This window comes from Taeniopygia guttata, chromosome 3, assembly GCF_048771995.1.
Source record: "Taeniopygia guttata chromosome 3, bTaeGut7.mat, whole genome shotgun sequence".
NCBI classification, from domain to species: Eukaryota; Metazoa; Chordata; class Aves; order Passeriformes; family Estrildidae; genus Taeniopygia; species Taeniopygia guttata.
The window spans coordinates 70050736-70063998 of NC_133027.1; the positions used below are offsets into that span (position 1 = coordinate 70050736).

Here is a 13263-nt window from a genome sequence, read left to right on the forward strand (position 1 = left end):
ACAGCAAATCAAAATTTCTTTTACAGGGCAGGGCAAATACATTACTCTTGCTGTAAACAACTGACCTAAAAATTGAAATGAAAATTGAGATTTTTGTTTGTTTCTCTTAAGACAATTTGCAAAATGGGAAACTAGGGAATCTTTGTATAGGAAATACCTGTGGGTCTGGTAAATATTTTCAGTAAGAGTTCCAGATGGCACAATAGTTGAGAAAATTTAAGTGTAAAAGGAGCTTTTTCTTTAAAATCAATTTTTGTGGTTGTACTAAGTCTAGCTGAGATGAGTTAATTTTCTTCACAGCAGCTGGTATGGTGCTGTGTTTTAGATCTGTGGCCAGAACAGTACTGCAAATTAAAGTTTAACTATTGATGAGCAATGCTTTCACAGCATTAAGGCCTTTTCTGTTTCTTACTCTACCCCCACAAGAAACAGACTGTGAGTAGACACAACTAGGCAGATGACCCAAACTAACCAAAGAAATATTCCATGGCACATGAAGTCAAGCTCAGCAATCAAAAGGGAGAGTAAGGGGCTTAGCAGAGGTTAGCCATATTTTGCTCAGGAACTGGCTAGGCACCCATCTGTTCATAGGAGGTGACAAGGGGATTGCCTTTGCATCACTTGTTTTTTCTTTCTTTCTCTCTTCTTCCACTTGGCCTTCAGTCATTACTTTTCTCCACCCACCATTTTTCTTGCTTTCCTTCTCCACCCACAATTTTTCTTGCTTTCTTTCTTCCTTTCCTCTTTTCCAATCTCACTGAGGTTGGCTGGGTGGAAATGAATGAATGGCTGTGTGGTGCTGAGCCACCTACCAGGCTACCCACAGCAGTAGCATTTCTGAAGGCATCTGGATAGTACAAAAATGTTCTGTGGACATATCTAACATCAGGAATATAAGATGATTCACTTCAAGCTTGTTTGCCTTATTAAAGCATACATTTTATGAAACATGACATTGAACTTCCCTATTAACCCAAGCAATTGCCGAGGCTTTTATTTTTTCAAGTAAACCACCCCAGCCTGATGATTTCATTCAGCCCCACTCATACTCATGGTGACAGAGAACACTATGGCTTCCTTTCAGTAAGTCTAAATAAAGCTCAAGAAAGCCTGAATCCAATCAACAGAACTTCAAGAGGAAATTAAATTGAATATATTGCATATATACAGCACTGCTACTGACTTCTGTGTTTTGAAATAAAGGGATAATTTAGGCTCTTTTTAGAGCAAATGACAACCCAAAGTCAAAACTAAACTAAAGGAATGAATAGTAAGACAGAGTTCCAAAACCAATTCAGCTTTGCAACAATGTCTGACAAACCCTTGAAAAGAACACTGATGGAAACATGACCATTCATTCCAACACTGTTGCCAAGCCTTCTGCAGATACAGGGGCCATGGAAGTCCTGACTTTTCTTAAGGTTCTAACTTTTGAATTTCAGAAACAGAATGAGAGTCTCATCTCTTACTTAAGAAAACATACTTCAGCGAGTTTTTAAAACCTCATAGTTCAAACAACGTGAAAATCACACTACATGATTCATTTGAATCTTACAAGACTACTTTTTCCCAACACAACCCATATATAGTATTACCTGCTGCAACTGTCATATCTGATTCCTTCAGACATTATAAAAACATAAGTTGTTATATTTAACTGATATAAAACAAACAAAAAATTGATATTCTCATCTATATTCCAATTGATGTCAAACTGCAGAATCATCTCAGATGTCAATTTGTTAGGAAAACCAGTATTCAAGGAGAATGCAATACTGTCTCTTGCCTCCCCATTTAGTAATAGCTGCTATGATCTGTGTTCCCAATCACAACGTGGGGAACAGAGAACAATTCCCAAGAAATGCCCAGCTCTGTTACCACCACAGCTGCAGCTACAGAGAGGTACTAATTACTGACCCTTCTACAGGTGTGTTCTCAGCTACCTGATGTCTCTTTACCTGAAGTTGTTGCAGCCCAGAACAACTCCCACAATGTTCTTGCCGATATCATGTACGTCTCCCTTCACAGTTGCCAATACTATTGTACCCTGGTAAGGATCCTGGAAGTTGAAGAAGTAGCAAGAGTTAACTTATTCAAAAGCCTTGGTATGTTTGAACACATCCTTCAACAGTGCAATCCTAATCCATGACCCAGACTTCTATTATAGCACTGTAAAGTGTAGTACTTATAATACAGTAAGTACTGAAAACCATCTTAAAAGATCTAGGTAATAGAAACTCGCACATGAATTATTCTTACAAAATGCATGGATGTTATTTCAAAATCTGTGTTTGTAAAAAAAAAAAAAAAGCAGATAAAACCACTTCAGATCTGGATAGCATTTTTTGCAGTGCGATAAATGAACTCCTAAGGTACTTCGGCTCCAAATATACACCTTGCCAATAAAGAGATTAAATATATAGAACAAAAGGGTAGGAATACTTATAATTACACATCTGTTTGTGCATCAAGATCAATCTTCTGATACAATGCTGAGGAAAATGGGATATTAGCAAACTCAGAAGAGAAATGAAAGGAATTTCTTAGAAAAAGCAGAAGAGGCCCATTTTTACGCAACTCAAATAACAACAGAGTTTTCAGTGCAGTGATCAGGCTACTTCAGACTACCCAAGCTGAACAAACAGGCTGAAGAACTTGAAGAAAGGAAGCTGTTCTGTCACAAGCCCGTCCAAGGCTAGATGGCATTCAGCCTAACAAAGGGTACTGCCAGCAGCGCAACAGTGGAACTTCCCACAGCAGTTCTCCACCAGGAGAACAGGACTTGGCAATACCTTTTTAGTTGTATAATCACTGCCATCATTTGAAACAGCTTCAGGCTGTAACAGTAGTATGTCTGAGTTGCTGTAGCATCAGATGCCAGTAAACAACTACATAAATTGCACAGAATTTAAATAAAGTAAACCTGAGCATATTCTATGTGAAACTACAAAATATTTTTCCAGACAGTATCTCATCTCCTTCACACATGGCAGAACTGGATGACAGAATCCTTCTATGAAGCATATTTTATTTCTGGACACACAGAGTAGCTCTCTATTTCATGAACCTACATTGCTTTTGTAGTTGCAATATTATGAGTTAAAAAATCTTGTTACATTACCAAGAGTGACATTAGGATTTTCCTGTGATTCTAACACATTTGTTGAATAAAATTCCTGGATCTCCACCAATGTTGCTGTTTACTAAAATCTAATATCTTCCTAGTGCTTCTGTTTTACAGAAGGCCAGAGAATATAGGAAGCAAAATGGCGGTCTGTAAGTCAGCCATCTCAGTACATCAACAGAAAATTTTGCAGCTGAAAATATACTGCTGGAATGCAAGAGAAAAATGGGGAATGAGATTAATCAAGGACTGAGAGAAAAACAAAATATGCTGGCCCACATTAGGTATCACACCTAATCATACCTAACAATTACTGAAGATTTAAGTAGTGATTGATACAAAAGAAAAAAAAATTGGATTTTCACATAAGAAGGAAAATCTTTGCTGGGTAGCAAACAACATGGGCAACAGCACATATTACTTTAAATAAACCCTATTTAAGGCACACTTATTTCAATTGTCTAAAGCAAGGAGGTCCTCAAGTTCCGGGCATACATCCAAAGGCCTTCTTTTTTTTTTTTTTATCTTTGATAGAGATCCAGAGCCACAGCTATATATCCTCTAATGTAACTATCAACCCCTTTGCATTTCCTGGTAGTCTGTGACTAAAACTGTCCTGGAGGGTACAGTGGCCTGGGTAACATCAGACAGATCAGTTATCAGAGTCCGCAAATCTTTTTCTTTCAAGCCAACCTACTTTGGGAATAGATGCAGCTGCTTTATCTCTTTCATTGATTCTCTACAGTGGCATGTCTTTTTAAAAGGAAGGAACTACATCCCTTGTCCAGCAGAAGGTAGAGAAAGCAGCATGACAGAAGCCCTGCCTTTTTCTCCTGCTCTCCTCAGCCACACAGAACATACAACTCACTTGCTTAAAGTGTTTGCTATATCTTTTAGAACTTCTCAAATTCCACTTCACTTCTTTTCAGACAGAGAATTAAGTGCCAAAAGGTTCACAGAAGATCCTAATCCACTGCTTATGGAATCAATGGGGTAGCAATTTTAAACAACTTCAAACAGCATCAGAACAAAGCAGAGGGTGCCAAATACCAGCACTGCTGTCTGAATTAAAAGAGAACAGTAGGACAATCACACAACAGATGCACAGCAAATACATTATAAGAAGATTTCAAGCAAAGAATTAGGAACCATTAAAAATTTTAAAGAAGAATTAGAGAGTTAACCCAGGGCAGAAATATTAGAAGCAAGTAGCAAAATCTGCCATAAAGTTAGAACGAATAACACCAAAATTAAATGCCTGTAAAAATACAAGAAATTAGTAACATTGGCATAAAGGGCCTACAAATACTCATTGGCATAGTTCAGAAAACTTTATGAGCTCAGGCACACACCAAGCAGAGTTCCACAAAATTGGCACTTCAAGAATTTCAAACCTACTTCAAATTATGCTGAGATTGTCAGTTTCCATATGACTGCACCAACTTGCCAGCATAATAAGTATTAATAGCAATAAATAATTCTTATATTTGTGATAGTATTCTATGAAAGAACTACAGCACAAAGGACTGTATCTTGCCTCTTCTTCTGTGCTGCCTTGCTTGGCTCTCCTTTCCTCTCTTTCTTTTTCCATATAGGGAATAAGGTGGCCAACTGCTTTCTTCATAACTCGAGCAGATTTTATCACCTGCACAGATAAAGGTGGGGCAGAATAAACAACAACAACAAAGTATTGAAATAACCTCAGTTTTCTTCAGCTTTCTCATTCAGGCAATAAATGAAACTTCATTTGCAGCCCCAGCTGGCAGTTTTCAGATCTATGTGGCAGCAGGCTGCTGGTCTTGCTGGGTTAAGGCTCTACACACAGCACTTACTTCCAAAATGCAGCCCTCCAGACCAATCACACCAGAACCAAAAGCTACACACAGGCCCAGACTTGGAAGGTGCTAAACACAGCAAATTTTATTTGGGTTTTTTTCCCCTCTTGTGCTTTTTCATGGGCTAAGAAAAACTGCATTTCAAATAAAGCAAAAACACTCAGGAAGAACAGAAACAAACATAATCATACACAAAGAAAGTCAAGTTTCAAAGTAAAATAAGAAAATGTCTGCTTCTCAGCAGTACCTGAATTTTTGCAATTCCTACCTGAGAAAACAGCCAGTATAGAATGTTTTGGCTACATTTTACAAGGCTAGTTTTTGTAAAATAGGAAAATATATGACATTATTTTCTCATTACCTGAGGCAGAAACATCTTTCCAGCACCAAAAAGATCACCAACAATTTTCATGCCATTCATCAAAGGCCCTTCAATTACATTTAGAGGTCTAGGATATTTTTCTTGTTTTAATCTTGCTTCTTCTGTATCTGCAATGACATACTTCTCAATGCCCTGATAAGGAGAAAAAAAAAAAAAAAAAAAAAAAAAAAAAAGAGAGAAGCTTTTATCCTGCTAGAAATACAACTTTTATTTAGTTGTCTTCTCCCCAGAAAAAACCCACTTTGAAAGTACAATATCTACAAATAGATATTGTAGATACTGATAGTCTTTAAAAATACCTCAAATGAGTATTGAAAATAGTCTTTCTTAGGAACCAAAACACTGCTAGTCTTAGGCAGATAGTTACTCACAGCACGGCCCCAGTATTAATAGATTTGTTCATTTTTCTTAACTATGTCATCAGAAAAACCCAACACTCAAAGACTGCTTCCACAGTGCAGGTACCACTCAGTGCAGTACTACTGAAGGACCAAAAAAAGCCCTAGGAAGTAAAAGGAGTGTGTTCCAAAGCAAAAACAGTATGTTTCTACCAACACTAGTGGAATAAAATATTAAGGGTCAAAGACTTCAGCTTCTGAAGCTTAAAGACACACCTCTACAGTTTTCTCTGTTATTGAAATTAAATAGATCAGTTGCCTTTATTATTCATTGTTAACTAATAGCTTGTGAAAAAAATGGCAGCTGAAGAACTTTTAAAGGCAAATATGTCCCTTAAGGTCTGAGCTGAGCTCACGGCTATGAGGGCTGAAGGGCAGGACAGTTTTCCACACAGATTCACCTTTATGAGAGCATATTCCAGCCTTTCCTCCACAGAGCCTTTACGCCACTCATCGGTCTGTACAACTTTTTTTCCTCCTTGGGCATGATTCTGAAAAGAAAAGGCATCCATAGGAGCTTGCATACATAAGTACAATTATGGACATCACATTCAGAAAAACGAGGATATTTCCAAGTAGTGACTCATAAAATAATTTTAGACTATTCAAAGGTTTATTTAAACATGCAAATCATGTTGCAAACACCTGTGATGCAATATAGACACCAAGGGAGTCTACATCCCAAAAGATACATACCTCAATGAAAATCTAAACAAAATTATTTTTTTAAAAAAAGAGAGCAGTTTTGACAAATTTTATGCTCATAAAAATGATGACATGACTAATCCTAAGGGATTTACTTCTGGGAACATATTTTAAATTGATTCCTGGCCCACACATTACATTTAATTTTAAAATTCTAATTAATTTGGCACTAATTCAGTTTCTGCTGGAATAGGTTATGTTACTCCATATCACAGATGTGTTTTCAATCAGTCAGCCTACAAAACTACTGCTTGTCACACACATAGATTGCCCCAAACTACCACATATCCTCTTTGTCTCACCCTCATACTCCCCTTGGCTAGGAACACAGAGGGCAAAAGGGTTTCATAGTGCAAGAAAGCTCACAAGCACCCACCCCAGGAAGGCTTGTGGAAGAGCACCTTACCCAACACACTTCAGGCAAGTAAATTATTTTTCTTACTCAGTTATTAGACATAATCTGACATTTCTCAGACTTTGTGAGCTTCCTATACTTTTGAGTGCTCATCAGCAAGTTTTTAAAGATAAAGCCATTGAAACAAGACCTCACTCATGGGAACAGAAAACAGAACAAGCTTTCATTCATTTTTATACAAATATTAGCTAACTTCACAGCTTCATGTTTCCTAACTTTATTCCTCTCATATGTCTAGATTGTAAAAGGGAATGAAAGAAGGAATAAAATGTTGTCTGGAGACAACACAGAGTTATATTAATTATTAGTTATATTAAAAACCTGACCAGACATGTCCCTGAGTAACCTGATCTTGGCTGGCCCCTGATTTGAGTAGGGGGCTTGAAGTAGATGATCTCCAGGAAGTCTCTATCCACCTCAGGAATCACCTTATGTAATTCACTGAAATGATACCAAGTGCTCTTCAACCTCTGGCCAGAAAGTTTAACAAGGGAACCACTGCAGCCTAAAAATAACCCATGACACTGTAAGGTGGACATGCAGGAACAAAAGTGCTTGAGAATGTCTACAGTTATGTACATCATGAAAAATGGCTTTTAATCTTCAAATGAACACTGATTCCTGAAATATGCAAAGATTAGGTTCCTCTTTTTTGCCACTAGAATATTTAACTCCCTTAGTAAAACTACCACCACAAATAAAAGCAGATTTTCCAACAATAGCTTCCCAAACTTACAGAGCTAGGACTCATCATTCACTTTCATTTCTACTTTTAAGGCTCCATTTAAATTCATGTTCATCCTTCTGCAGAAACACTGCTCAACCAATCCCTTTCTAACTCTCCTTTATTTTTCTGCCTCTTTATGAAATCTTGAATATGACAATGGTGCAAATCAGCTTCAACAGACAAGATCACTCCCAGGTAACTTGCTTGGACACCGAGAACATCATCTAGAATAGCCTAAGCACAAGGGATAAAGAAAGTCTTCCTGTCGTAATTTTTAACATGTTGCCACTGTTACTATAAAGCATGCACCACCACAGGGCAAAACCAAGTGAAGCTCTCCACAGAAATACTGCCTCCAGGAGATACAAAATTGGCATACAAATCTTCTTGTGCACTTGAATCTAAGAGCCACCTAACCTATACAGATTTTTGCTGTATCTCCCATTCAGAACAAAATTTCACCAGTTACTTTACAGACAATTGTAATCTTTGTCCTTTATCAGTATCATTAAAACATTTCAAAAACACTAAATAGGTGATCCTCAATCTTGACACGTTACATGAATTGGAAGTCTCTGCAAACCATTACTGCTAGAGAGAGGTTTACTCTTTCTCTCCAACACTGCACTTGTCATTTAAGTTCCAGCACCAAGATCAGTATGCTTATGAGTTGGTCTTTTTTCATGTTTTTGTTGGTTTGTGAGCATTTTCTTTGGGGGAAAGTTTGTTTGGGTTTTTTGTTTCTTATTTTTTGAGGGTTTGGTTTTTTCTTTGGAGAATGTCTATGCAGCCCGGTCTCCTGAAGCATATGAAGAACTCTGGCACAGGTTCTTCCATGGCATGAAACTGGAGAGGTTTGAGCTATCACAGATTACTGATTTTATTCTGTGTTAATAACTGAACCACTTGTAGTATCATCAGTAAATTCTTACACCCACAGTTATACTGACACATGCAGTTTATAGGCTGTTTTACCTATCACCTGCAGGGTGGTGGTGAGACTTAGGTGCTAAGCTAACTACTGTTCAAAGCTTAAAACAGAAAATTACCTGAGCATAATGTAAAAGTTTCTCTGTTGCATCAGGATCTTTATTCCAGATTAGATTCTCACACAGCTGTAGCAATTCCTTGTGGATATCATCATACACAGGCAGATTCCCAGCATTCACAATTCCCATGTCCATGCCATACTGGAAAAAAACATACAGAATCCTCCAGACAAGGCTGTCAGACATAGCAATGCACATCTGCCAAGTACAAACATATAGAAGCCAAAAGCACATCATACCTTAATTGCGTGGTAAAGGAACACTCCATGCATTGCTTCTCGAATGGCATCCATTCCTCGAAAGGAGAAGGACAGATTGGAAAGACCTCCACTTATCCTGGCTCCTGGCAATGTTTCCTATAGGATTTGCACACAGATTTTCAGAAAAGTGCTTTCCAAAAGGGAAATGTAAGTAAAGCATTCAGTTCACAAAACAGCTGGCCCCTGAACTCAGTTCATTGGCTATGTACCCTTTCTCTTTTCCCTGTTCCAGATCCTTCTAGTTACTCAAATTCATAAAAATCAATACAAATCCGCAGGAAAATTTACAAGTAAAGGAAAGATCCAGTATCTACTGTGTGACAATACCAGTATTGTCACAGGTGCTATTCTGAACACATCAGTTCTCCCACTGCAGCATTCACTATTTTCTCCACGCAAACCTACTTTTGGCTCTTCCTGTCCCCGCTCCTCTGCAAACAGGAGCAGCCAGTCTGCCTGCCTGCATGTCTCATGTCTCAGGAGCAGGCTGCAGCTGAGCAGCTAAACTCAAGGGTGCAGCAGTCCCACTTCCAGGAGCCCTGCGGTGACAAAGCAGTCTGTGGGGTGTTCAGCCCCAGACTGCTACTGACAGAGCATCTCCACATCTATCAGGGTATCATGTGAAACACAATGGTGCGGTTTTTACACCTACGGTGTATGCTGGTGATGTTCCTCACTGCTATAATTCTTTACACATATTTTGGCTACATAAAAAGTCAGGCTGCTGAACAAATGCCTTCTACAGAGACCTTTTTACTAAAAAAAAAAAAACAACAAAAAAAACCAACACTTTTTGCACAACTTTAAAAGAGGCCCTTTTAGCTTTCACATAAATGTGATCATTACCTCATTTAATGAAGGTAGTATATTTACAGCACAGAAAATGGACTGATATATTTTTAGAACTATCGGCAGTTGTTCTGCTGGAAATACAGCAATATTGCGGAGTGTCTGGACTTCAGAAGAGTAGTCCTTCTCACTAGGCTAGAACATTTTTCAGCAGTGTTTTATTGTTAGTGTTGTTTGAAGGGAGGTGGGGTGTTTTTTCTGTTTTATGGGGGTTTAGGTTTTTAAGTAACCTCAGCAATATACTTCAAGTTAAAATAACCTTACAACTCACTTTTATGGTTTTAGTAGCATTGATAAAATTTATGGCATAAAGGTTATGTTCTTCCATTCCAGTTCCTATGGTCAAAATATTAGGGTCGAATATTATATCATTTGGATTGAAGTGCACTTTTCCCACAAGGAGATGATAAGCTCTGGAACAGATTGCAATCTTGGTTTCTGTTTCTGTTGCCTAGTGAAGAAAAAGAATTACATGAAACTTATAGACCACACAAAAAATAAACTCTCCAGAAAACATTTACAGCTCCAATGACTCAAGACTGAGAATGTGAACATCACAAATATAAGAATTATACATAAGAATATTCTATTTAAAATATCACCACCCCTACACCTGGGGTTTTCACTCAGCTTATAAAAAGCAATCCTACTGCCCAATGTTTCATCATCCTATGCAAAGCTTAATATGTGATTTTTGACATAACTAAATTTATTCACAAATATTTCACTCTCATGAGAAACAGTTTCTGAACTAAAAATATCTTTTACAAAGAAACAGTTCAGCATGTCTGAATAGCAAGGACTCTCTTGAACTAACAGAGTTCCACTTAGATCAGTACATGGATTCTTCAAACATTTGAGCAGCATTAAGAAATACTTACAAATCAGGGTCAAAACTACTGCTAAGGTTACATAGAACTTCTCTAAATCAACTGTGTCAAAGAAACAAAACAACTTTGTCTTGACAAGGAAGAAAAAAGCCTTACGTTTCAGAAGAAAAACACCTCTCCTTTAAAGTGACACTCACCTGCCCCACTTCATCAAAAGCCATAACAACTACAGCTGCTCCATATAATTTAATTTTCCTCGCTTTCTCCAGAAAGTCTTCCTCACCTTCCTTTAGACTGATGCTGTTTACAATGCATTTCCCTTGGCAACATTTCAAACCTGCTTCAATCACTGAAAAGTTTGAGGAGTCTATGCACAATGGCACCTGTAAATAATAGAGAAGTAAGCCAGAAGAACACACATAAGTTATGAATTACAGTTCTATGTGCTGTTTGTCCATTTGGACATAAACATGCACACAACATTAATCAGCATTTATGAATAAATGTTTCCACATGATAGTCAGATATTCACTTTGCTTTAAATGCAAAACTCAAATGAAAATTTATTTCAAGAGCTTCCATGGCAGCTCCATCATATATCATAGAGATCTCTACTTCTCCCTGTGTTTCTGATTTAGATACTCATTTTCAGAGAAAGCACATTGCAGAACTATTTTTAAAGACATCCTATATCCATAGCAACTTTAAGTTTTGTGGAAAGCAATACTATTATGCATTGCTAACATATACATTATGGCCTATAACTGCTCCAGAATGAACCTGCATTCAGCTTTTCCAACCAGTGAAAAGGGCTGGCATACATTTCTGTGAAAACAGACAGAAAAACCTCTATTTCATCCAAAGGCATTTCCTATTACAGTGTCGCTTCCTCTCAGGGGACAACTACATCTGCCTAAGTACATAAACTGGTTATGAAATGAAACGGTAACAATATCTTCTGCATGCAATTTACAAGTCAGTAACATGTTCTTTATTGTGACTTAATTACAACCTTTGCAATATCAGGTTCCGAAGAAATCAAGTTACAAAATTTGGTCATTGCAGTGGGGCCATCCAACATCCCATCATCCATATTTATGTCAAGAATCTGGGCCCCCATCTCAACTTGCAATTTGGCTACACTCAGGGCTTCCTAAAGAAGAAAGTCAAAAACCAAAACAACATTGAGATGAAAAAAATCCTAGTTATTCTCAGGATAACATTTAACTTTTCCAAACCAAGCATGCAGTCAAAAATTTAAAAATTTATAAGACATCCTATGAGAAAATAAGGAAATGGTCTGTAATGTACAACAATGCAGAACAGTTGCTAATATGGAACAACCTATAATTAATTTGTTTACAGAACATGACATCAGAGACCTGATGTGCTGGTAGCATCACTGACTGTAGAAAGTTGGTCATATGTTTATTTGAATAATTTCAGATTTGCATGGTAACAAGGACTTGTGACTGCACAAGATGACAGGAAAATACAGTCTTTGTGATGGCATGAAATAAGGGCCTTGCATCACAAGCTCTGGTGTTTTGTAACAGGATACTTAATTTTTAAAGGCTGTTCAACACTTTTGCAAGATGCAGAATAATCACAAGTGCTAAGAAGGAAAATTAAAGCTTTTCCCCCAGCCAACATAAATATCTGAACACCCCTGTGTATTCACTATCTCTTTTCTGTCATTCTGCGGAGTCCCCAACAACCTGTGTTTAAAAATCTCTTGATTTAACAGGCTTAACCTGCTTCATGACTTCTAGGAGTCTAAGAGTCAGACTTCCAAAAATAGCAACTAAGACTTTCATTCTGATTTGATGTAACATCAGAGTATACTCTGGGGCAGAATCTCAGCTCTCAAAAAGTCACTCTGCTATTTGTTTCAATGTTACAGCATCAATTCACCAGTAAAAAATGAGTCTTCCAGCCTCTTCATTTCTGCCTTGCAGTAGTTTCAAGAAAGTAATTACCTTCTAAGCATCTTTTTCTGTACCAATGCTCATGTAGCATGTTGGAGGCAGAGATCAAAGTATACAGCAATTAGAGGTAATCATAATGCTGAGCAGAACTGGGGAAGTGAGGAAGGGGAGAGGGAGCAAGAGCTGCATAGTGCCACAATCCATCCCAAGTCAAATGTACCTCATAACTTGAAAGAGGGGATTACACCCATCTTCTTTCCCCACTTCTCTGTAAACCAACCCCTAGATGCAGCACAGACCAGGACATTTTCTAAACCATTACCAGCTGTATAACTAAATTAAAAATTAAAAATTTCCTGTAACACTTGTCAAAAAAAGAAAAAAAAAGTCCTTGTAAAGCCCTTCTCACTAAGTTATTAGTTGCTGGCAAGCAGAGAAAAAAAGAACAGTGAAAAAATAAATCCTCCACATTTTCTTACTCTTGCAACTGGTGTAGAATAGTGCTTTGTGCCAGCAAAACGAACAGTAATAGTATAATGGAGCAATAGAAAATCAGAGCATCAGCTATAAAGATTATTGTTCATATGAGATAATTGTTAATATGTATACTTCATAGTTGCCTGCCATGATGAGTTTAGCAAACTTCCGTGATCCTGCAACATTGCACCGTTCACCAATATTAACGAAGTTGGTATATGGCCCAATCCTGAATGGCTCCAGACCTTAAAAAAATATTTTTTAATATATTTGTTAAAACAGAA

At 37.5% G+C, this 13263-nt stretch overlaps 1 protein-coding gene across 13 annotated transcripts in view; it reads right to left on the reverse strand.

Annotated features, from left to right (window-relative positions):
- MTR (5-methyltetrahydrofolate-homocysteine methyltransferase) overlaps positions 1-13263 on the reverse strand; it is a 50972-nt gene that overhangs the window by 14880 nt on the left and 22829 nt on the right. For 9 of the 13 annotated variants that reach the window (XR_012055113.1, XR_012055114.1, XM_030268236.4 and 6 more), the window contains 10 exons: positions 13112-13224; positions 11587-11727; positions 10772-10957; positions 10016-10195; positions 8875-8991; positions 8636-8776; positions 6141-6230; positions 5321-5473; positions 4662-4769; positions 1959-2059 (listed from right to left, as the gene is read on the reverse strand). Coding sequence is in view for 11 of the 13 variants with exons in the window: in XM_030268236.4 (XP_030124096.2) it covers positions 1959-2059; positions 4662-4769; positions 5321-5473; positions 6141-6230; positions 8636-8776; positions 8875-8991; positions 10016-10195; positions 10772-10957; positions 11587-11727; positions 13112-13224 (1330 nt within the window). In the remaining 2 variants the exon portion in view is untranslated. The other 4 variants (XM_030268241.4, XM_072927090.1, XM_072927084.1 and 1 more) reach the window with 4 other exon arrangements.